The sequence below is a fragment of the Macrobrachium rosenbergii genome, chromosome 37 (genome assembly GCF_040412425.1).
Source record: "Macrobrachium rosenbergii isolate ZJJX-2024 chromosome 37, ASM4041242v1, whole genome shotgun sequence".
Taxonomy (NCBI): domain Eukaryota; kingdom Metazoa; phylum Arthropoda; class Malacostraca; order Decapoda; family Palaemonidae; genus Macrobrachium; species Macrobrachium rosenbergii.
In genome coordinates this window covers 36,649,037-36,671,397 of record NC_089777.1, presented here as the reverse complement: position 1 = coordinate 36,671,397, position 22,361 = coordinate 36,649,037, and the positions used below count along the sequence as shown (strand labels likewise).

At 32.7% G+C, this 22,361-nt stretch overlaps 1 protein-coding gene across 11 annotated transcripts in view; it reads left to right on the top strand.

Annotated features, from left to right (window-relative positions):
• The window catches only part of Khc-73 (Kinesin heavy chain 73), a 559,564-nt gene that overhangs the window by 478,805 nt on the left and 58,398 nt on the right, over positions 1–22,361 (top strand). For 4 of the 11 annotated variants that reach the window (XM_067082031.1, XM_067082029.1, XM_067082027.1 and 1 more), the window contains exons 16-27: positions 2,515–2,737; positions 5,295–5,531; positions 5,697–5,825; positions 6,226–6,384; positions 6,760–6,932; positions 7,296–7,500; positions 7,868–8,014; positions 8,134–8,341; positions 8,926–9,117; positions 9,400–9,605; positions 9,930–10,020; positions 10,633–10,775. In XM_067082031.1, the coding sequence (XP_066938132.1) occupies positions 2,515–2,737; positions 5,295–5,531; positions 5,697–5,825; positions 6,226–6,384; positions 6,760–6,932; positions 7,296–7,500; positions 7,868–8,014; positions 8,134–8,341; positions 8,926–9,117; positions 9,400–9,605; positions 9,930–10,020; positions 10,633–10,775 (2,113 nt within the window). Of the gene's footprint in view, positions 1–2,472; positions 2,738–5,294; positions 5,532–5,696; positions 5,826–6,225; positions 6,385–6,759; positions 6,933–7,295; positions 7,501–7,867; positions 8,015–8,133; positions 8,342–8,925; positions 9,118–9,399; positions 9,606–9,929; positions 10,021–10,632; positions 10,776–19,037; positions 19,149–22,361 lie in introns of all 11 variants that reach the window. The other 7 variants (XM_067082030.1, XM_067082026.1, XM_067082024.1 and 4 more) reach the window with 3 other exon arrangements.

Genomic DNA, 22,361 nt, shown 5'->3' with positions numbered 1-22,361 from the left:
ATGTACTGGTATATAAATCATCAGGTTAGAATATTTGTGATAATAATAACACAAACAGTTACAGAAGTATTTGAAATTCTTAAATATCTAATTGCATAATTATTGTTGTTTTAATTTCTTGATAATTTGTTGCTCTGAATATGTTTCTCTATTATTAAAAGTAAGACTTGTAGATGATGTATGCGTACTGTATTGTTTAGTTTTTCAGTACGCTGTACTAACATTTCATTTACTTGGGGCAGTTTGGAACCATATTTTAGATTTGCATTGCTGATGGTGCATTTGATATAAAATCAGAATATTTGTTTGGAATTGATTGTCAGGAAAGATTTGAAAACAACTACCAATAATTCTGTACCAGACATCCAATTATCCAGTAGGAAATTGAAGTCATGTAAAATATATCTGTTTGGATACTATGCCCTACTGGTGAATTATGAAGGTATTGTTACTCTGCATGCATTACGAACAATCATGTCATTCATTAAGAAAAACCTTTTTTATTTAGTTTACCTAAAAATGATGTTCCCAACATCTGCATAATTCCCAAATGTTTACTTCTGTTGTGGTTTGCAAAATGTTTTTCATATAAACTGAAAAGGGCTGATTCACACTATATATGGTTTGTCTCCATATCCGTTTGTACATAAACATGAGAAATCCAATGGACAGTTCACGTTTTGAGTCCATTTATTCAACTTTCAAGCGTAGCGAATTCAATATTTAACAGTATTTTTGGTTTGGTTTAGCATTTATAATATAAAAAAGTTACATGCATATAAACTACAAAAATTATACTGTATATGAAAGGCAGATACCTGACAGTTTTTTCACTTCCCTGTGCCCTTTAGCTTTTAGTAATGTTTTCATATGAAATGCCAATACGAAAAGGCTTTCTTATAATATCTCCAGCCATTTAGATGCATAGAACTGTATTGCTTTCAGAAACTCTTGCTGTAGAAATGATTGTCAGTTCATTAGTACCTTTATTACTATATTTATCTTGGCTACAAATTGTTTTCTGCTTTCTCTTCTCCTAGCTGATCTTAAAGTATCTTAGCATGGCAAGCATAGTTCATAATTAACTAATTTGAAGGTTTAAATTTGTATTTGCTTGGATTTGTGCTATTCGCACCATTTTCTAGAAAAATTATAAGATTCTGGGTCATTCTCAGTCTTAGTCTCAAACTGGTTAAATTAGTTTTATAACTCAGTGATAATTTATTCTGGGGATTGACTTTGTTGCCTTTCCTTTGTCTGTGAAGGGTAACATAGTAAACAAGTAGCTGAGGAGGTGATTTTAGTTCTTCATTATGGGTAACAGTATTTAACTTTCTCTCAGATTAAGCCTTGATTCTTAGAGGGTTACATTGTAATATAATTTGTGTGATGGAGTGTAGATTCGTTTTGATTTTTGCTTACATGTCAAGAAATAAATTTTTGTCTTCTTTCATGTGTACAGTACAAAAGTTTTGAGGATTCATTGGTGTCTGAATTATCTTTTGAAAATGTTTGGTGTGCTCCCAAGCTTATCGCTCCATGTTACCTTGTTTATTTGACATTGTACTGTACTAAATTAGATATTTGTTGATGCATATTTAGCATAATAATTGTTGTATGTTGAATAACATGCATGTATGAGATGCTTGTCAAATGTTTGCCTTCTACAGCATCTGTAGCTCTTGTTTTATCTAAAATTACTTTCTTTGAATTTGGTATTGTATAGAAAATTTAATTACTGTACATCCTTACACCTTATACTCACAGAGTAAGCAATTGATATTTGAAAGTTGTAGTAGTATTTAGTTTTTGTAACATGCTGGACAAAAAATGTTCTTAGTTTGTTAGTTTTTATGCTCAGGTTAGCCATTACATATGCTGGTGACTGTATCCTGTACTGAGACAGTTCATTGGGGTCTTAATTTCAAGTTTTATTTCCAATTATATATTTTTCTACCAAAGTATGATTCAGGTTAACTTCAACAAAAATCTTTAAAATACAGTACAGTACAGTATTATTGGTTTTATTTATAGAGTATATAAAAATCAATCCAATGGTGATTATATATGTTGTCTGGGTTTAGTTGTGGAATAACAATAATACTAATAATAATAACAATAGTAATAATATTGATTAGAAAGAGTACTACATGGGGTATTTTTTTCATACTCTTTTAGTGCTTTATATACTTGGTTACTGTTTATCAACACTTGTCTTTCAAATAAATCAAATGCATGTCATGTTTACAAAATAGAGTATTGTAAGCTTTAGAATACATACTTTAGAAAATTAGTTAGAATATGATTGTTTTGACATCTAGTGTTTTAAATTCTCAAGAGTACTTTAAATGGTTCCTTTTCTGTGCATGTTCAAAGTGCTGTTATTGTCTGCTTAATGCCACTATTGTTCCATTCCAGCCTGATGTCTTAGGAATTTTGTATTGTGTATTTATTCTTGTATTGTATATTCAGGGAGGACATGCTCGAGCACAGATCTATTTTGTATCCTGGCAGAGAGGATATGTTCAGGCGCAGTTTGGCACAGCTGCGGCAAGATATCATGAAGGCTAATACGCTGGTGAGGGAAGCCAATTTCTTCGCAGAGGAAATGGGGAAACAGACTGTGTTTGGAGTAACACTTCAAATACCTCCCCAGAATCTTTCTCCAAACCGCAAGAAATCTGCCTTTGTCAGTGAACCTGCCATTCTAGTCAAAAGAAAAAACAAACCAAATCAGGTGAGTGCTGATTTTTTTTTTTCATTTCAGACTTTTTTCAGTTTATTGTAGAAAACTAGTAAGAATAACAATTTCCAAGTGCATTTTTATGGCAACCAATGGATTTTAACTAGTGAATACTGTATTTTAGTTGGGAGCCCTGAGACAATTTGATTTCCAAAGGTCTCCTAACTCAAGTATTGTACAGTACTTATTATCAGTGGTTCACTTGTATCTTTTATACCGCAGAGTTTTTTTTCTGTATAATACCATATAGGAACAGATTATATTACAATTAGTATGAATTTGTACTTATGTGGAGACTCCAAATCTCATGTCCACCACAAAATCCAAGATTCCCAAAGTCATGTTCCTCATATTCACAACAAAGTCTTGAGGAATGATTAAATTTGCCACAAGTTTTAATAACACTTAGAAAGCATTTAATATCACACATATGCGTGCCTACATGTTGTATATTAAACAAAGTGCACTTAATATCTACACCACAATGGTCTAAATGAAATCTGATGCCAATCACCAACAACTATCACATACATTCTCACTCATAAAAAAATAAATACAGTAGACTAGCCTTAGTCTAAGGCAGGGCTTCATTGAAGAAAATCACAAAATGGCAGTATCAGTGAAGTAACTGAGTTGGAGCACAGGCTAACAAATAGCATCAAGAATGGCCAATACTTACTAATACTTAGTACTGTTAATGAAGATGATAATGATAATTTCAGGAAAGGGATCACGTGGCACTTAAGATCTCATTCTTCATCACAGTTTATGTCTTCAAAACAAGTTTATCACAACTATTCCTTTGCCTAGTATCATTAACTCTGACCACAGCTTCTGCCATACTGAAGAAGAATGGTGTACAATAATGTTCATCCAGCTACATGATAAACCAAAAACTGGCCACAAATACTCATTCCATTTAAGTGAATTGTCCAAAGCCAAATGTCTCTCATGCTGCTAATTCCAAAGTGTCATCTCAAAGTCAGAGCTGCACGAGGGTAAATAATATAGTACTATTTGAAAAAAGTACAGGAAATTCAGAATTTATTACCTAGGTACATTGATAACTGTAATTTCCTTAACCCTTTCGCTGTGTGGGACTGATCTTACTCATTAAAATGTCTCATCCGTGATGTGGGACTGATCCCCTCAGTCATCATTCTATTAGTTCTAGTAAGGCAGCCTGTAATAGATAATGCATTTCCCCCAATATTGTAAGGTTTTGTTAATATTCTAGCAATAGATGGTAACATTTTATTTCCAACTTAAAGGATAATCTCAGGACAAGGGCTAGACCTTCAGTAACCATCAAAATGTTATGAGGGAAGGAAGTTTCTCTCTATGATAAAGTACAGAGACTTTTATTTGGAAATGACAATGATAGTATTAGACCTGAACTGTCAGATAGTTCTGATAGTGACAGTAGTGAATTTGGTGATGTTATAAACAAACCTACATTAGATAATTTTTTGACTTCAGGTTTTATCAGAAATGATCATAAATCAGAGGAAATGAAAGAGGAGGAAGCAGATTTGTCAAGCACCAGAGGTGGTGTGAGTAAACAATGAAAATGTGATAAAATTTGTGCATGGAAGACCATTGAAGATTCAGTTCATAAAAAATCAGTGCTCTGAAACTTTTATTGGCAATAATAGATTCACATTTTTACAGAATGCCAAGTCCGTTTGATTTTATTTGTGAGGGTTTTCCAGATTAAATTTTTGGCAAAGATTGTGCATTCAGGGTTTGTAACAAAGATTTTCAAACTGAATAACAAAAATGCATTACTTTACTCAGTGCATTGAGAGGTTTCTCACTGAAATAAATCATTAATAAAATCTGACCTACATATCATTTGCCAGTTTTATCTGTCTGCTATAATAAAACATTATAATAACATAATAGTATAGCAATATTATAACAGTAATGAAAATAACAAGGAATTGAAGTACAAATATAAAAGGGAGAAAATTAGTCTATTATACGATTAGCAGGACACCAATCTCATCACTAGTGGCAATAACAGGTTCATAGTGAAAGAGGTAAATGGCTGTTTGTTCTTAATAAGGTAAGTTGGCCCTCATTCACAATGGAATAGATATACTGTACATACTTTAATTTTTATGAACATCAACTGAATTTTGGTGTTGGTGATGAGAGAATGAAATCATGGTATTTCCTACAAGAGTGATAGTTGTGAAATCACTCTGTCTCAAAAATGTCTCGGATTCAAAATACCAAAGCAGATTCATTTTTTATGGTAAATTTTATATATTGTAATAATTAAGAATTTTCTTGGAGAATGGTAAAATATACTTAAGAAATAAGAAAACAAATGTCAATATCAAAGATAAAAAACATAACCTCATACAGTATATATGAAACATGTTAATCATTTCCTCACCTCATACAGTAGATCTGAAACATGTTAATCATTTCCTTCCTGAAAGGGAGCTGTCCTTCATAACAACAACTATAACATAGTACAGTTATGGTTTGAAAACTGTAAGATCTACAGACACTAATTGATTTTATGGAATTTATTTTGCAGGTTTGGTCCATGGAGAAACTGGAACACAAATTAATTGTCATGCGAGAGATGTATGATGAACAACATGATGATCCCCTTGCAACTCGCCCAGAAGCTGACCCCTTTTACGAGAGTCAAGAAAATCACAACCTGATTGGGGTAGCAAACATTTTTCTGGATTGCCTGTTTCATGATGTCCGACTAAATTATCATGTTCCTATTATATCGCAACAAGGAGAGGTGGCTGGAAGACTACAGGTACATTTTTATAAAGAATGTATTATACATGTTCGAATGTTTCATTTCCTGGAAATTGAATAGATTTTTCTTTTTTTATTACAGTATTTGGAATCTTTTCAAGTGTTTTCAAAATTATTATAATGAATTTATTTCACCATAAAAATTATCACATGCATTACTTAGGTGGAAGTTAGTCGGATTGCTGGTCAGTTTCCACAAGAGAGATTTGCAGATACTTTGTCTGAGTCATCTGGTGATTCAGGTCATAGCCGAGAAGAAGAAGAAGTACAAAATAATACTGTTACTGTTAGGGTAAGTTGGTATTGTAAATTTTTCATGGTTATTTTAGTCAAGGAATTTTTTAAAAATTTTCTGTGTTATCAGTTTGATATGATGAGTCTGAGTATTAATCTTATAGTGAGTTATTATTTTAATGTCTGCCACCATCATAGAAGAAAATAATAAATATTGGAATCCACAGGTCACATTTACCAAATCTGGGGAAGTATAGTGACCATGCAATGGAGGCTTAACCTCTTGATTTACAAACATTTTTGTATATAATTTCCACAGAAATCTGTTGAATATTTTCTTAATGATTTGGTTCCTGATTTTGTCAGGTATATAGAAAAAACGTTTCATATTTTTTTCTTCTTATATGTTACTCAGTATGCCAGGAATATTCCTTACAAGCAATGTATCATATTTGCAGGTTTGCATCAAACAAGCTGCAGGATTGCCCCCTTCATTGTCCCACTTCGTCTTTTGTCAGTACCAATTTTGGGGTCATACAGAAAGCGAAGTTGTGGCTCCGGTTGTTAACAATGAGTTTCCTGCAGCTCCCACATCAAAAGACTCCATGACTTTCAAGGTAAACTTTACATTTTATTAAAAATAAGTTCTCTGTGTGAAATGTTTGTTTGACTTATTTTTATCTGATTATATAAACATTTAACTACTAAGGTTATGTTGAATTATACCCAAATTTTGTGTCTTTAATCTTTTTGATAGAATAACCGTTAAAATTTCCTGGAAATAGTAAAGGATTCAGTGTTGTTAGTGCATGTTTCTGTAAATTGCACCTTTGATTTGTGCTTGTCTGAATCATATACATATGGCTTATTGTCAATTCTGGTAAGTTTTCTTATCTTGAATATTACAGTAATTCATTGTCTGATATCTTTTTGTAGAAAGTTTGTTAAACAAAAGAGGAATGCTGTTACTTATATTATTTTTCATGTTTCAGTTTGAACATTCAAAAGATTATGTTGTGCCAGTAACTGAAGATCTGTTAGAACACTGTGCAGATGGTGCTCTTTCTATTGAAGTCTGGGGTCACAGATCAGCTGGCTTTGGTGTTTCACGTCCAGGGTGGGAAGTTGACCAACAATTGGCTAAAGCACGCTCACTTGTAGACAGGTAATATATAATTCAGTAATGCAATGCTTGATGACATGTACTCGTATGTGATGAAAGTTTTATTTTTAGTTTTCATTGTCATAGTTTTTTCTTGTATTATTTTCAACATATTTTAGTGGTCTTTATTACCAATATATTTAGAGGTGTAAGATGTACAGTAATATCCTTTTCAGATTGAAGTATCACATAGAATGATTTAAGTTTGTTTCATAAAATTTGATTGAAATGAAATTTAAATGTTGTTTAATATTAGGTCATATACTATACCAGTTACAGAATTTGATAAATAGTTTAAGATAATTGTAATTTCACTTTCTTGGCCTTTGTTTTCCTTTGGTATTAATCTGATTGTTTCTGCAACAGATGGAGTGAACTGACTCGTAAAATAGAAATGTGGGTTGAGATACAAGAATTAGGAGAATGTGGTGACTACCTTTCTGTAGAAGTTTCCCCTCAGAAGGATGTTTTAACAGGAGGAGTTTATCAACTACGACAGGGTCAGCAAAGGCGTATTGTCTGCAGAGTCAAACCAGTTTCAAATTCTGGTACTCTTCCACTTATATGTGAGGTAAGCATTTGCAAATGTAGATTGTATGCTTATTGTTGCAGTGTAAAATTTAAAGAAATATTCTTTTGCTGAGCAGACTTTGAGAATGTCTGGTCTCTGTTCAAATACAGTACTCTATTGAAATAGATAGCCAAAGTATCAATATTGTTTACAGATATTCATATAGTTTTAAGCAAATTTAAATTCATTTATAATTTGTGTATTTTTTGCTGAGTCTCTATAATAAAGGCTGTCATTGACACTTTCTTTATGTACAATTATTTTTTAAGATATCGATTTCATTAATTTTAACAGTTTTTTAATTCAGTAACCTCACCTTGATGCAAATTCCAGTGATACATGCAACAATTTATCACGTATTTTTCAGGCTATTACAAACATTAGCATAGGGTCAGTTTGTGGTAGACTTAAATGCCAGCGACAGTTAGATTCATACACGGAGGAAGATTTGAATATCTTGCGTGAGAGATGGAGTGAAGCTCTGAAGCGTAGAAGAATGTACCTTGATCAACAGGTGAATATATTTTTTGTAGTAATTGTAGTTATGATTATTTGATAAAGCATGCTGTACAAATATATCCATGTACAGTATACAAACCTCAGCATATATAAAATTCTTCCTGTAAATTTCAGATTCAAAAAATTATAAACAAAGGAGATAAAAGTGAACGTGACATGGAGAGGGAACAGTCTCTGGTTGACCAGTGGGTAAGCTTGACAGAGGAAAGAAATGCTGTTCTTGTCCCTGCTGCAGGGTCAAATATACCAGGAGCTCCAGCAGACTGGGACCCTCCCCCAGGGATGGAAGCCCATGTTCCTGTACTGTTCTTAGATCTCAATGGTAAGTTATGAGCTTTTTTAAATATTTAGTATTGCGTAGTGAAAGGATTGTGAAATTTGTAAAGTGAGCGGATAGAATACTTGTGTTGTTTTTACGTGAGGATTGAGCAAAACTATTAGCATATCAGCGTCTTGTTAAAATGAGTAAGATCTGTATTTGTTCTGTACCTTTGCAGTACTGGAAATTTGCCCTTAATTTAAACATCATTTTTAGGTAGTTAGAGAATTCACATGATAACTCTTCTAGTATAGGTTATTCTTTGATAAGGGAAATCAGATGTAAAGAATTTCTTTCATATTAGAACTCAGGATTTTTAAAAACACAATAGTGCTCAGAAGTAGAAAATTTAGCATAAAGGGCATATCCACTTTGATGATATGTAAGTATGTTAATAAGATTATACAAATATGCGTCCTTCCATATGCTAGCGTATTCCTCAAAGTATTTTCAAATCTGATATATAACTGACATGCAGTCTGCCTATCTAAAATGAGTGTAGGGAAATGTAACAATGCAGAGGGTCATGCTTCGCTTAAGTGGTAAAATTGAATACCTTGAACAAGTGTGTTGCTTGCATATTTCAGCTGATGATTTCTCTACTCAAGGCTTTGGAGACACACTCACTGTAGCAGGAAACAATGCCATAATCCCAAAGGAAAATTGCAATAAGTTTTTCCAGTTACCCATTGTTAAATGCTATGAAAAGGATGTTTGTGCCGTAGCTTCTTGGGATTCTTCCATCCATGACAACATGTACCTCAACAGACTTACACCAAGTATGTAGTTTGTCTCTTCTTGAGATCCACAGTACTGAAAACTGAATATTAGATTTTACTCCAGGTTTTTGTACATTGTGTAAGCAAACAAATGTGCATTTAGAACAAGTTTCTATATTGAACAATTTATTTTTTAGGGAACTTATTTCTCTTTTCAAAGCAGTTAATTTGTGCAAAGGCTTGCAAGATAAATAATGTATTTAGACATACCAGATAGAATATAAAAGACCTGTTAAATTTTGATTAGTAAGTGTATTTGAGCTCTAATGACTCATGTTCCAGGTGATGAGAGAGTCTATTTAATAGTTAAAGCAGTTGTGAGACTGTCCCATCCAGCACCCATGGATTTAGTTTTAAGGAAACGTCTAGCAGTAAATATATATAAGAAACAGTCGTTAACCAGCAAGTTTGTCAAGTCGTTTATTGGGACGATAAATACTTGGTATGAAACTGGAATCATGTATGAAGTTGTCTCAAATATTCCCAAGGTTAGTATAATTGACTGTTGCGTAGCTGTTTAAAAAATTATGGATTCTTGTCATTTATTGTAATGTTTTGATTATGAGAATTGCATAATGAATGAAGAAATTTTGATGCAGTGGTTATTCATGCAATGTAATGGCATTTTACTCTGAGTAGGTAGTTCTTAGGAAATTATTACTCTTATTATCTGCTGAATATTCTATTTTGCCAGTTGTGCACAAGCTAATCCTGTTTGCATCATTAATTACTGATACCGTGCGCTTGCTGAAAGTTCAGTCTTTGAATTGTTACTGTCACTATAATAGTTTTTAACAATTGTTTATGCACAGGCAAGTGAGGAGTTAGAAGAGCGTGAGTCACTTGCTCAAATGGCAGCTAACGCTGATGATTCTCATGCAGAAGATGGCGAAACGTATATTGGTAAGTGAATATTCAGTGAGTTTCTCTCAAGTTTGAACTTGAATGGAACCTTGTTTTGTAAGATAAGATTTTACAGATGTTTATCATTCCTAAATTTGTGAAGGGATAAGAGGATTTGAAATTTTCATAGTACTGAATCATAAAGGCAATAAATTTAAAAAATAGAAAGCATGTACTAAAGTTTTTATGTTCTGTATTGCTAATATTGGAATTTTCACTTTTCATTCTTCACCTTTTTTAACTTTTGATTTGGATTACTTATCTCCAGTTAGAGGTGCTGGTACCTCAGGTGCCTGCTTCAGTACACAGCTCTACATTGAAAACTTTGTCATCACAAACAAAAACACATGTTCATTTAGGAAGACATTCGATTTGCCTGTTACTTTTATAACAGTATTACTCTAAAGATATAGATATCCTTTAAGGAACAAATACCATATAATACCTGAGAGCTTTACTTATTGTTGGTTAGTAGATTACAGTTAGTGGACAAAATTATTAATATTTGTGAACATCTATTGTACAAGACTAACTCCAATTCCAGAAGTTAATCAGAATTCAAATATGAGTTATGAATCAGTGAAACATAATTGTTAAACTTTTTATTTTCAGAAAAATATACCAAAGGAGTAACATCTGTGGAGTCTATTTTGATGTTGGATAGACTGCGACAGAATGTTGCCGTTAAAGAACTACTTCAGTCAGCTGGCCGACCCCTGATGAGGAAAACTGCTTCCGTCCCCAACTTTTCTCATGTGAGTATTGAGGAACTGAAAAATTTTCCCTATTCTTCCAGTACTTTGATATTGTGCCAGTTCAATAGTCTTTTGGCATCATTCACTTTCTTGAATGGATCATGCTAAGTTGTCATATGATAATGTTATTCATACAAAATGGGTATGAAAATATATAATCTTTATTCCAGAAATGTTTGGTCAATGCAAAGATCATGTTCATTCTTCTTTACTGGGTACAGGGAGTGGTTAGTTTATGTCATTTCTACCTTAGGCTTACATAGAGTAGGATTACATAATTTGGTATTTTTCTTGGTGTACTGTGTTGCTCTCTTTAACTTTTTATATTTTATGTTGTTAAGCTTAGTGAATTTTTGTTGATCCATGGATTAGCAGGTAAAGTCAACTTTATTCTTAAGGTCAGTTAAAACAAAAAGACAAGTTAATAACCACTTTTAAAGTTTTCAGTGGGTATATTGAAGCAGTTTGAATAATTTTCTTTGTGTGTGCTTATTATATTTATTTATTTAAACCTAGACTTAAGTTTCATAGCTCTTCAACGCATGAGAGACATCATACATATTTCTCAATAATGAGGTTCCAGATCTCTGTTGATAGGTACTGTATGATTTGATTGTAATAGACACCAGTAATCTTGTGAATCTTGTTGAGTAGTGTAAGTGCAGCCAGTCCCATGTGAAGATTCAAATGAAAAATTATCTGATGTTTATGATGAGACAAACATAATTTGCTCACTTATTACAATGCCAAGCATAATCTTTGAAAGTTACTTTACTGAGTTGTACCTGTCATAAACCTCTTACCTTATCTTTTGTGAGGTAAATGGTGCTGAGTACCGAAAGAAAGATAGTGATATTGTGTGCAGATAAATACATGGGTTGTATATTTTTAATTTGATTTTGGATTAGCAAGCATTTGTGTCCTGTATCCTTTGTAAGCATATTGCAGTAGGCCATATCAGGAAATATATATTTACAGTGAAATGCTGTATTTTGCTAGTAATTTTATAATAAGTTATTTTATCAGTTATCTTTTCACAATATAACAAGGTTTACTTAGTATCTGCTTTTAGAGAAGTGGCCTATGAGGGAAAGAGGTATCAAACTGTATTTCACTGTCAAAAATTCCAAGAGAGAAAGGATGTCAGTTTTTCAGAGATGTTGTCATGCTCATATGCATTAAGTTTTGCCTTTCGTCGACTAGAATAGGTTTATTACCTAATCACTGACTTCAGAAAAATATATTTACCCAGCATTGCCAAGTCTTTTGTGATGCATGCTAAGAATCTAATGCTTTGGAGAAAATATAGATGCAATACTGTATCTCCCTTCTCTCAAGATGATTCCTAAGCTTTGCTGAGGATGACTTCATGGCAAGGGGTAGCACAATCTTGTCAGTAGTGTGTCCAGGATGCATTTTATGCCGATTTTCCTATGTTGTCTCTAGCAGCAGAATATTGCTCACTGATAGGTAAAGGGTTTAGTTTTGACCTTTCACTTATTTTTATTGTGCTTAACATCATTACTTTTTTTTTTTTATCAGATTTTCCCTTTAAGTGGTCACACATCAAATGAATTCTTTTCACTCTCTTCTGTCTTGTATACTTTCTGCATTCCATTTGGCCTAGGTCTTAATCTGTGCCCTTTCCCCATGAGTTTCAGAGTCTTCTCACTGGTCATTGCTGTGCCACTTCCTTATTTACTTCTTTTCTAATTGATACTCTTTAGTGCTAATTTTCTAATTGATACTCTTTAGTGCTGGTAGCCTTGAAGCTGTTGAACTGTTGAAGAATTTCTAATCCTCTTGTAATTTATTTGGAAATTTAATGTCCATCACTGCATACTTTAAGGCAGCAGGTCTTCATGTTTTTTAAAACATTATGTTAATTTTTTAAATACTGTCATTTATAATGTGCTATGTAGGAAATAAGTCCTGTACAATAAAATCTTTATGTAGACAAACCAGATGCAGTATAATGGAATTTGCAATTCTGGAAAGTGACCTGGTGTAGTGTGTACATTCAGTATTCTCTCTCTCTCTCTCTCTCTCTCTCTCTCTCTCTCTCTCTCTCTCTCTCTCTCTCTCTCTCTCTCTCTCTCTCTCTCTCTCTCTCTCTCACACACACACAATTACCCTGTAGTGAAACTTATCATAAAAGGAGGAAGGACAACATGAGATAAGTAAAGGGTAAAGTTAAATAAAGAATAAAGAGACAGATAGACAGTCAGTCATTCAGTACTGCTATGTATGTCTCACACAATTACCCTTTAAAACTTATCATAAAAGGAGGAACTACAACATGAGAGGAATAAAGGATAAAGTTAAATAAAAAGTAAAGTTAAATAAAGAGTAAAGTTAAATAATGAGTAAAAAGACAGATAGACAATCAGGCATTCAGTACTACCCTGTACAAGTTCTGATGTGGACATGTTATGAAAAAGTCAGTTGAGAATATTTTTATATTTACTCATTTAAACACTAGCATTAATGACACTTTATTAAGAGATATTAGCTTCATTAAAACTTACTAATCAAGAGACAGCTCAGTACCCTATTATTATTAAGTAGTTTAACCTGACTACTGAGCCAACTTATTTAGCTCTCACTGTGGCTGGCCTAAAGGATTTGTCTTAATACAGTAATGAAGTTTAGATTTTATTGATTATAAATTACAGCTTTTTACAATTTTGTAATTGGATTGAGTCATAAAATGATTGCGATTCTGACAGAATTTCTTTGATTGATATGTTTTCAAAACTTCACAATTGCTGTTGATTATGTTTTGGGCATTCTCATAAAAATGTTTTAACTGTTAGTGCTATTTTACAGTCACTACATATAGGGATTGAATCATGTGGGCTGTTCACAGATATCTGCAGGTCAAACAAGGGTGATCAGTCCTAAGATGAGTCAAAGTTACTGTGTGGTGTTCCTTTTGATGTGATGAATTTCATATTCCAGGTTCATTTTTCCAAGTACAGTATTCTGCCATTTATGTATTGTAATGGGTTGTAGAGATGTTATATAACCACCAATAGGCATAGCTATGTGTGTATTGTCTTAGTAGTTGCATTTCTGGCATTTTACTGTCTAAGCTTGGAGAGAGTAATTACTACAGAGCTGTCATTTTTTACATAAATGAAATGACAAGAGTGAAAGAGAAATTTATATGGAAGTGTTGTTTACATTAGTAAAATTAGGATCATCCTTTACCAGCTTCACTGACATAAATTTATACTAATTTAATGTCTTTATACCCTATTTATTACTTTTTATTGTTAAGCAAGGTTTTTCTAAAACAAAAGGTAAGGAGATTTCATGAAGGGAAAAAGGAGTTTTTATTGGGGCGAACAGAAAAATTTATGCAATAAACACTTCAATTAAATGACCCAACCTCAGCTCCTTGCCAGTCACTTTATAGAGGTTTGGTGTTAGTGTCTCATTTGATGGTGGATGTTGTTGATGGTTGCAGCAAGTAATTTTTACCCCTAGATAAACTTTTGTATAATTAGGTTATCAGAATCTTAGATTTCGATCATCTGTTTGATGATATTTTCAACTGAGGTTCAAGAGTTCATGACTGTGGTGCAAGTTGGTGTCTGCCCTTTAGGGAATAGTTTTGGTGACTGTCTCTTGCCTTGCAGAATGCTTCAGTTTGCTTCATTTCTGTGTGATCTGTAAATCACCTGACATGATTAATAGTATATCTTGATTAGTCCTGCAAGTAGTGATAGGTGTAATGTTCTTGATAAGGTGTCACATTTTGGTTTTCTTTCCTCTTTCCTCTGAGTTAAACTGGAATTCATAATAACTTTGGGGTAGTTTGTGGCACTCAATCCCTCCATTTATAATTTTTTTAACTGATGGTATAGATCCACTGAAGCTTCTATCTTGTATCCATCTGATGGATATATTGAACAGTAGTAGCAGGTACAACAAATAACATCCATATAGTTTGAAATACTGTATTACTGTAATTAATATAACTTTATTTTAAATATTATTATTTTGCTTAACAAGACTAAAATTGGTGATTGCAGACTCCATGAATGAAAAAATAAAGTTAAAAATAAAGGTGCATGAACATTTCAGTGATGAGTCACCATGCTGCCAGTCATAACTAACTTCAGTGATATTGTCTGTGGATATTTACCATCTGCTAAAAAAGGTAGCTGTATTTTTACAAAGTTGGTGGGAATATCTCAGCTGTTAAATTTGGGTTCACATTTAGTTGTACTTCAGTAGAAGACAAGTGAGTTAATGTTCTCAATCTTGGGCTGTGTCATAGTCTATGTATTGTAGCTTTTTGCATTGTTAGGCTTGAATGTCATTTTTTGAGGTCACAGTTAGGGACATTTGCCTCTTAATAATTTTTTTTTATTTTTGTTAATTTTTATCAATTATTTAGATGTTAAATTTTTATATGATTTTTCTTTTATGCTTTCTTATGATTTTTTATGTATGGGAGGTGTATTTTGTAATGTCTTTGTTATCAAGAAAATATCATGTTGGCTTGTTTCATGACTCCACATTATAAATAAGAAAATTATTATTCTTTATATTGAAAATAGTTACATATACATTCTGTATACTCTGTTGTATTATAAGAGCAAGTTGGGAAGAATATGTATTGTATTAGAAGAGCAAATTGAGAAGAGAAGAAAGTGGAGAACCATGTTAAGGTAAATGTCAGTTCTTCTTGCAAGTCAAATATTTATTTGATCTTAGGGAGATGCTGGACTGTGAAGTAGGTAACTGACAGTTCTTTCTTCAAGTCAGAAATTTCTTTTACCTTAGGGAGATACTGGACTGTGAAGCAGGGATTGCAAGGGCCAATAAGAAAAAGATTAGCTGCTGCCTGGATGGAATGGGAGATTGTTAGACTACTGTTAAATGTATATAACTCATTAATAGAAAGTCGTGTTAGACTACTGTTAAATGTATATAACACATTAATAGAAAGTGCAAGGACTTGTGATAAGTTCAGAAGTCCTGTGTTACAGTGCAGAGGAGGTATAGGGTCTGGCAAAGAAAATGAAGTTCTTGAAAAGGTATAACATGGAAAATTACGATTCATGATGAGGATACGGTCAGAATATTGTTTTAGGAATGAAGAAGTGACGGAGAGATGTTGCAATCAATGACTGTAAAATAGACCAGGATCTCAAAGATGGAGGTAGAGTGAACATGTATTAGATGAGACTAGAAACAGTTAGAATATCAGTAGATATGGAAGTAGCAAGCCAGAGACCTTTAGGAAGGATGAGGAAAACATGAAAAAAGGGGGATAAATGAGTCTTTAGATGGATGTCTAAGACAGGGGAGGTAGAGAGAACACATTTCTTGTCAACCCTCACAAAGGAAATAGCTGACATAAAATGTTTATGATGAAATATAGATATAGGATGTATGTTCATTCTGTTAGTTTGAGTGGAAGGAAGGGGGTTTGAGGATTAAACATTGCTAAATTATTTCTTTTATAACTACAAGGAAGCCTCATACTCATAATAAGTATTTCTTCCAAATTTATTTGGCATGTTTGGTGGCTGAATTTTGTTGAAAAGTACAATGATTTATTTGTTTAGCCAGTTCACAACTACTGTAGTAGGTGTAATTGAATTTTTTTATTTTATTTTTGATAACGCAAAGTATTGTTTTTCAAAAATTTGTATTTTCACGCCATGATTAGTATTTTTCAACATTAGATAAGTCCAGTGTTTGATGTAACTACATTTATGAAGCATAATTATGTTGACCAAATCACATAGGTAGGTGCTGTATCATGACAGAGATTACTGATTTTATGCACAGCTAAAGTTGTCTGTTTCTTCATTGTTCTTGAAAAGTAAATAAAAGTCTTATCGAGGTAATACAGTTTCCTTTTGTTAATTGAGAAGTTTAAAAGCTATATATGAAGGATTTACCTGCTTACCTGCTTATGTGAATTGAGAAATTACTTTTGAGGAGAAGATATCAGATTATTTACTCAAAAATTACAAATATGCTTTCTGAATTCTCTTCTAGGAGTACAATTCATAAATTGGGAGTACTGTCCTATAATATGTTAACAAACTGGATTGTTAATGCCATAAATATGAGAGTGAGCTTCAAAAATATCTGATAAAACAAGTAGTTGATGTGAAAAGTTTTCTGTACTTTCATTGCAAAGTAGTCATCATTCAAGTTTTAAAAGAAATGGCTTTCCCCTCTCTCCCACCTTAATGCATAATTTAATGGGATTCTTTTTGGTATTAGGCTTATTTTGCTTTCTGTTGATGTCCATTTTGAATTTGACATACAGTAGTCTCTGATAAGAACTTGTGGCTTTTGTTTTGATTTATTAAGAAAGATATAAATTTGCAGCATATGTTGAGAGAGGCCAGTCGTATGAGAGTTAAATATTTTAACCTCATTGACTGATTAAACTACCTAATAATAATTATTATTATTATTCTAATAATATAATAAGAGCAGTAGTATTTTTTTTTAAATGTCACTATGGAGGCTTTAAAATGTCATTAGGGAGGCTGGTGACAAGAGTTTTGATAGAGCTTTCTATTTATATGTTGATTGTAAATATTAGTGTTCATATCAGGTAAAGCTATTAATCATTATTTGTAGAAGAAAATGTTTGGTTACAGTTCCCTTTAAAGTAGATATTATTCAAGAAGACATTATTCCACTGACAACTGGGAACTTTTCTTCCATGTTACTTGTTTAGGTATCCAGTTTCACAGGGTTGATATTGTGGTTCTTCCTCTAATTTTGAAAATTTAACAAGACTGGTGTTTGTGTACAATATAGTGATTTTTTCTTTTCTTTTGTGTTTTGGAGTTAGAGCTTTTGAAACTTAAGTTTTGATCATGTGGGGTAGTAATTTGAAATTCACCTCAGTTTACATTCTTTTTCCCTTTTGATCTTTTAAGCCTTTCTTGGAGAGAATCATTTTGAAGCAATCAAAATTGCTAATTCCTATAACTGGTATTTTGTATAAAATCTTATTTCATATACTGGCCCCTTTGTTTCCGCAGGAAAGCATGCAACTAATTTAGCAAATTACATCATATATTAAAGGTAGGGTTAGAACAAAGTAAAATACAATATCCATCTTTCAAAATAGAGGTTACATTGGACTTCCTTTTTGCCTCCTACATCTCTCTTGAGATATTCTGCCTTCTTTTAGAACAGAAAAACATTATATACAAGATAAGATATATTTTTCAGAAACTAACAAAACCTGGTGAGCAGCAAGTTAATAAGGTGATGAGGGTGATAACTCATTTGCTATTGTTACACTGGAAAACTATGCGTACCCTCCTAGACTTTACTGGCATAATTGTTTTGCTTTATTTTTTATCCTACAAGGTATTAGCTGTATGGTTTATAAATTTGTGTTTTCGATGGAAAATCTAGTTCATAATTAATACCTTTCAGATAATAATTCCTATATTAAAAATTCTGTTTTACTCCCTTCCAATAACTTTTTTCAAGTGTATTACACATGTGTCATAATCAGTTTCAGAATCCTGGGTCATTGATTTAGCACCTAAAAGTTAGAATGACTGTATATAGTTACCTAATTCTTGGGCTTTTCATTTTATTAACTAGCATGGTGAAAACAACTGATTGGCTTGTTTCTTTGCCAAAGTTCCGTAGAGCAGTTTTTGAATTTATCTCTCATTCTCTTACATTCTTGAGTTTTCAGGTAGAATTCATCTTTTATACAATAATAAGTACTAACATCATGGCTATTTAGCTGCCTAATAGAATGTATAAAGTAGACTTTAGCATATTGTTGTAGGATTTTGATCTTTTGTGCAAAATTAGATGAAGCATATAGAAAAGCATTTTTTGGAATTTTTAATAGTGATATATGGCTTGATTTTATATTTGCTGATGACAAGTGATAACTTTTCTTAACATAAAGCAGTTTGGAAGATATCTATTTTTAAAACAACTATTTATATTGTACATGTGTACAGTAGATGCTTGGCACTGTAGAAAAAAATAAAAAATATGCTCTGCACAACATGGCACACATCAGTTGAATCTCTTGGCAGGGGTTGGCACGTTGAGTAGCTGGGTCTGTTTCTTACAATCATTGAAGAGATTTTGATTACTAAGAATTTAATGCAGGGTTTGCAGTACTGGTCTCAGCATGATTTTATTTATACAGCTAGAATTTTTTTTTTTTTTTTTTTTCATAATATAAGCAATTAGTTTTTGGGCTACATTTTCGATATACCCTTTTCTACCCTCCAGTGTGTTGGAGTGAAGAAAATGGCAAATTTTCAGGAAGTTGGTTGTGATATTCAGAGAGAGACAGGCTTACCTAAGCCTGGAACGACACTCCGAGGACAGCAGGAAGAGGGAGTATGATGTCCTAATTCCTTTATACATTATTTACAAATGCTACATTTTGCCAGCCCCTGACTTGGCACAATTTGAAATTCCATTATTTTGCTGCACATATTGTCAGTATTTATTTACAGTTGCTCAGAGCCTCTCAGTGTTTTTTTCTTGAAATGTTTTTTTTTTTTTCATTGATTATGCAGCATAGCCAGTCTACAGAGTTCTTATAATATCTGCACATAGATTTAGTTTTGTAAATATTGTACTGTATGGTATTTTCCCTGCAGGGAGTCTTGCAAGCATAAACTTTTTATTGCACCCCAAATTACCAGTTTCTTTCAGAATTTGAGTCCTTTTCATCCTTATTTGTGTCTTACTACAGTATTGCATATTATGTTCCTTAGGATTTGTGAAATGTATTTGATCAGTTTCATTTTTTTTTAGTGTGGAGTGTGTGTATGGATATTTACAGATCTTTATAAATTTGCATATATCAAGTTATGTGCAAACACATGATATATAAGCTCCATGATATACAATGTTAAGAGATAAGTCTATACATACACTTGCATACTTATTACATAAATGTGATAGAGAGATAAATAAGAGGCATAATGTTCTAAGAGTGTAACATGTATGGTATAGATTATCTGAACTCTCAAGTCACTAATCACCATATCCCTTGACTGAAAAGTAAGAGAAATTATTTTATGACCAGAAAATTGAAGAGCCTGAAGAATTTTCTAAGTGACTGACATGAATATCTCCTTTGTAGGTTCACACAATCTGCTAGCTGTTAGAGCTTTTGGAATCTTAAACAAAGTCTCAGCTTATGATTTTTGATTATCTGTCAAGTTTTTCATTTCCCATGAGGAAGGCTTTCGACATTTATGGACTATGCAAATGCAGTAAGAGTATTTGCCCTCTGTCATGTACCTATTCCTTCCAACTACTCCTTATCTAATAATTCTGTATATCAAGAGTTTCGTTTAGTGTTAAAAAGAATGTTCCAGGAATGTTTTGTGGTGTTTGCTGATTTTTTGTGTCAGAGTTCTGGAAATATTGGCAAATTATTCTTTTATAGATAGACCAACTATGCAGATGTACATAGTATTCCAAATAATTTTTTGGTGATAATGGCACCCCAGCTAAAGCATCTGTACTCTAAATTCTTTCATTTTATATTATGATAACAAAACGTGAAAGGTATTGATGATATGATTGTACTGTATTTCTATATTTTTATACTAGTCATACAGTATGTAAATTTTATGTAGAGTTTAAAGGTTTTTAATTGTTGAATGGCCTTGTGGGTTATTGAGTTGATAGGACTGTATCTGCTTGAAGAAGTATCATCACATCATTCTCCTGCTTTTTTTATACTGAGTTTACTTTAAGTATGCACACAGTTTAATATGCTGTTAAAAGTTGATTCCCCTTTTGGAAAGAGATTGGTTACATAATGAGTACCTTTTCTTTTGGGGCAAATACACACCTGGCAAACACAGTAGTGGGTGCTGCTGCCAGTCTCCCCCCAAATCCTTTCATGGTTCCAGTATTTGTGGTTTCACTTACCTGTGTTTAAGAGAGAGAGAGAGAGAGAGAGAGAGAGAGAGAGAGAGAGAGAGAGAGAGAGAGAGAGAGAGAGAGAGACTATTTAGTATGGTTTATGAAAATATTATAAACAATATAAAGAGTCTTCATTAATTATGTATTCAGTTAAGCAGTCACACATACAGTACATGTGTGTACATGCACAAAAATTTTGTTTCATATTGGGGGGTTCTGCATATGGTTCACTTATTTGCAGTTTCTGGAACATATCTTCTGTGGAAAAGGGAGGGGGAGCCTGTATGTTCTTACTTTTAGCTGTATGTAACCAATATCACAGATTTTATTTGTAATAAGATAATCATTTGTATTGAAAATTCATGTGCTGGCCACGTGACTTTATTCTGCACAGTTTCTAAAACTAAATAAAATCAAGGCAAAAGCTTTATCTGAAAATGCTTAAATAAGAACTTTGCATATTAGAATGAACAAATAAGGATACTTACAATGACAGTGCAATGAATAATGAACAAATAGAAACCCCATGAATGTGAATAACTGTATAATTAAAATAAGATATAACACAAACTAGTTACTTTCCCAGGTTGGTGTCTTGAGAGTAAAATAAGTTGGCAGTCATTGCTAATTTATCCTTTTGAATTGCCAAATAAGGGATAAGGTAACCCTCAAAATTCAACCTCATAGCTACTTCATAACCCCAACACAACAGAAACTTCATTAATGGCATTTGTCCCTCTTACTTCTCCAGTAATGCAACGCTCCTGTAGAAACCACACGTTCTTCCTGAATACACTATCACTTGTTTCTAAGCTATATCTTCTTGTTTAGTTTGCACAACCAAGCAAAATCTATTCACCTTGGTAACATTTTTTCCAAGTCTTCATTTTATCTTTACATTTCTCAACCTTTCAACTTTCGTTATTCCACATATACCAATTTACAGTTTTTCTCATGTTGTCTCTTCTGTTTACTTACAACAACCATAATGCACTTCCTTAAAAGAGAGCTGACTCTGACAATCCCTTCCAGCATTCCATCATTTGTCTTGTTCAGTTTATTTATAAGGCAGTCCCTGCTTAATGGCAATCTGGTTTTATGGCACTTGTCTAGTGACGAAAATTGGCAATTTTCGGCACCGAAAATCACCGATTTCTGCATATCAGCACCGATAATTGGGTATTGGCGCCAATATTTACCTAACAGAGGCGATGATAACCAAAAATCGGCGCTTTTTGGTGCCGGTAAGCCCCAAAAATCACAGAAAAGGCACCGAAAATTGCCGATTTTCGGTTATCATCACACCCTCAGAACGGAACCCCCACCGAAAACCAGGGACTGCCTGTACCACAGATTTGACAGAGTTCTTGCAACTTACTTTTTCTTACTTACTTAGTGATTCATATCATCACTGATTATTCCATTATATATATATATATATATATATATATATATATATATATATATATATATATATATATATATATATATATATATATATATATATATATACACACACACACATATATACAGGCAGTCTGGTTTTTATATATATATATATATATCGGTTTTATAGCGCTTGTCTATATATATATAATAACTGGATTTTCATATATATATCCATATATATATATATATATATATAAATATCATATATATATCTGA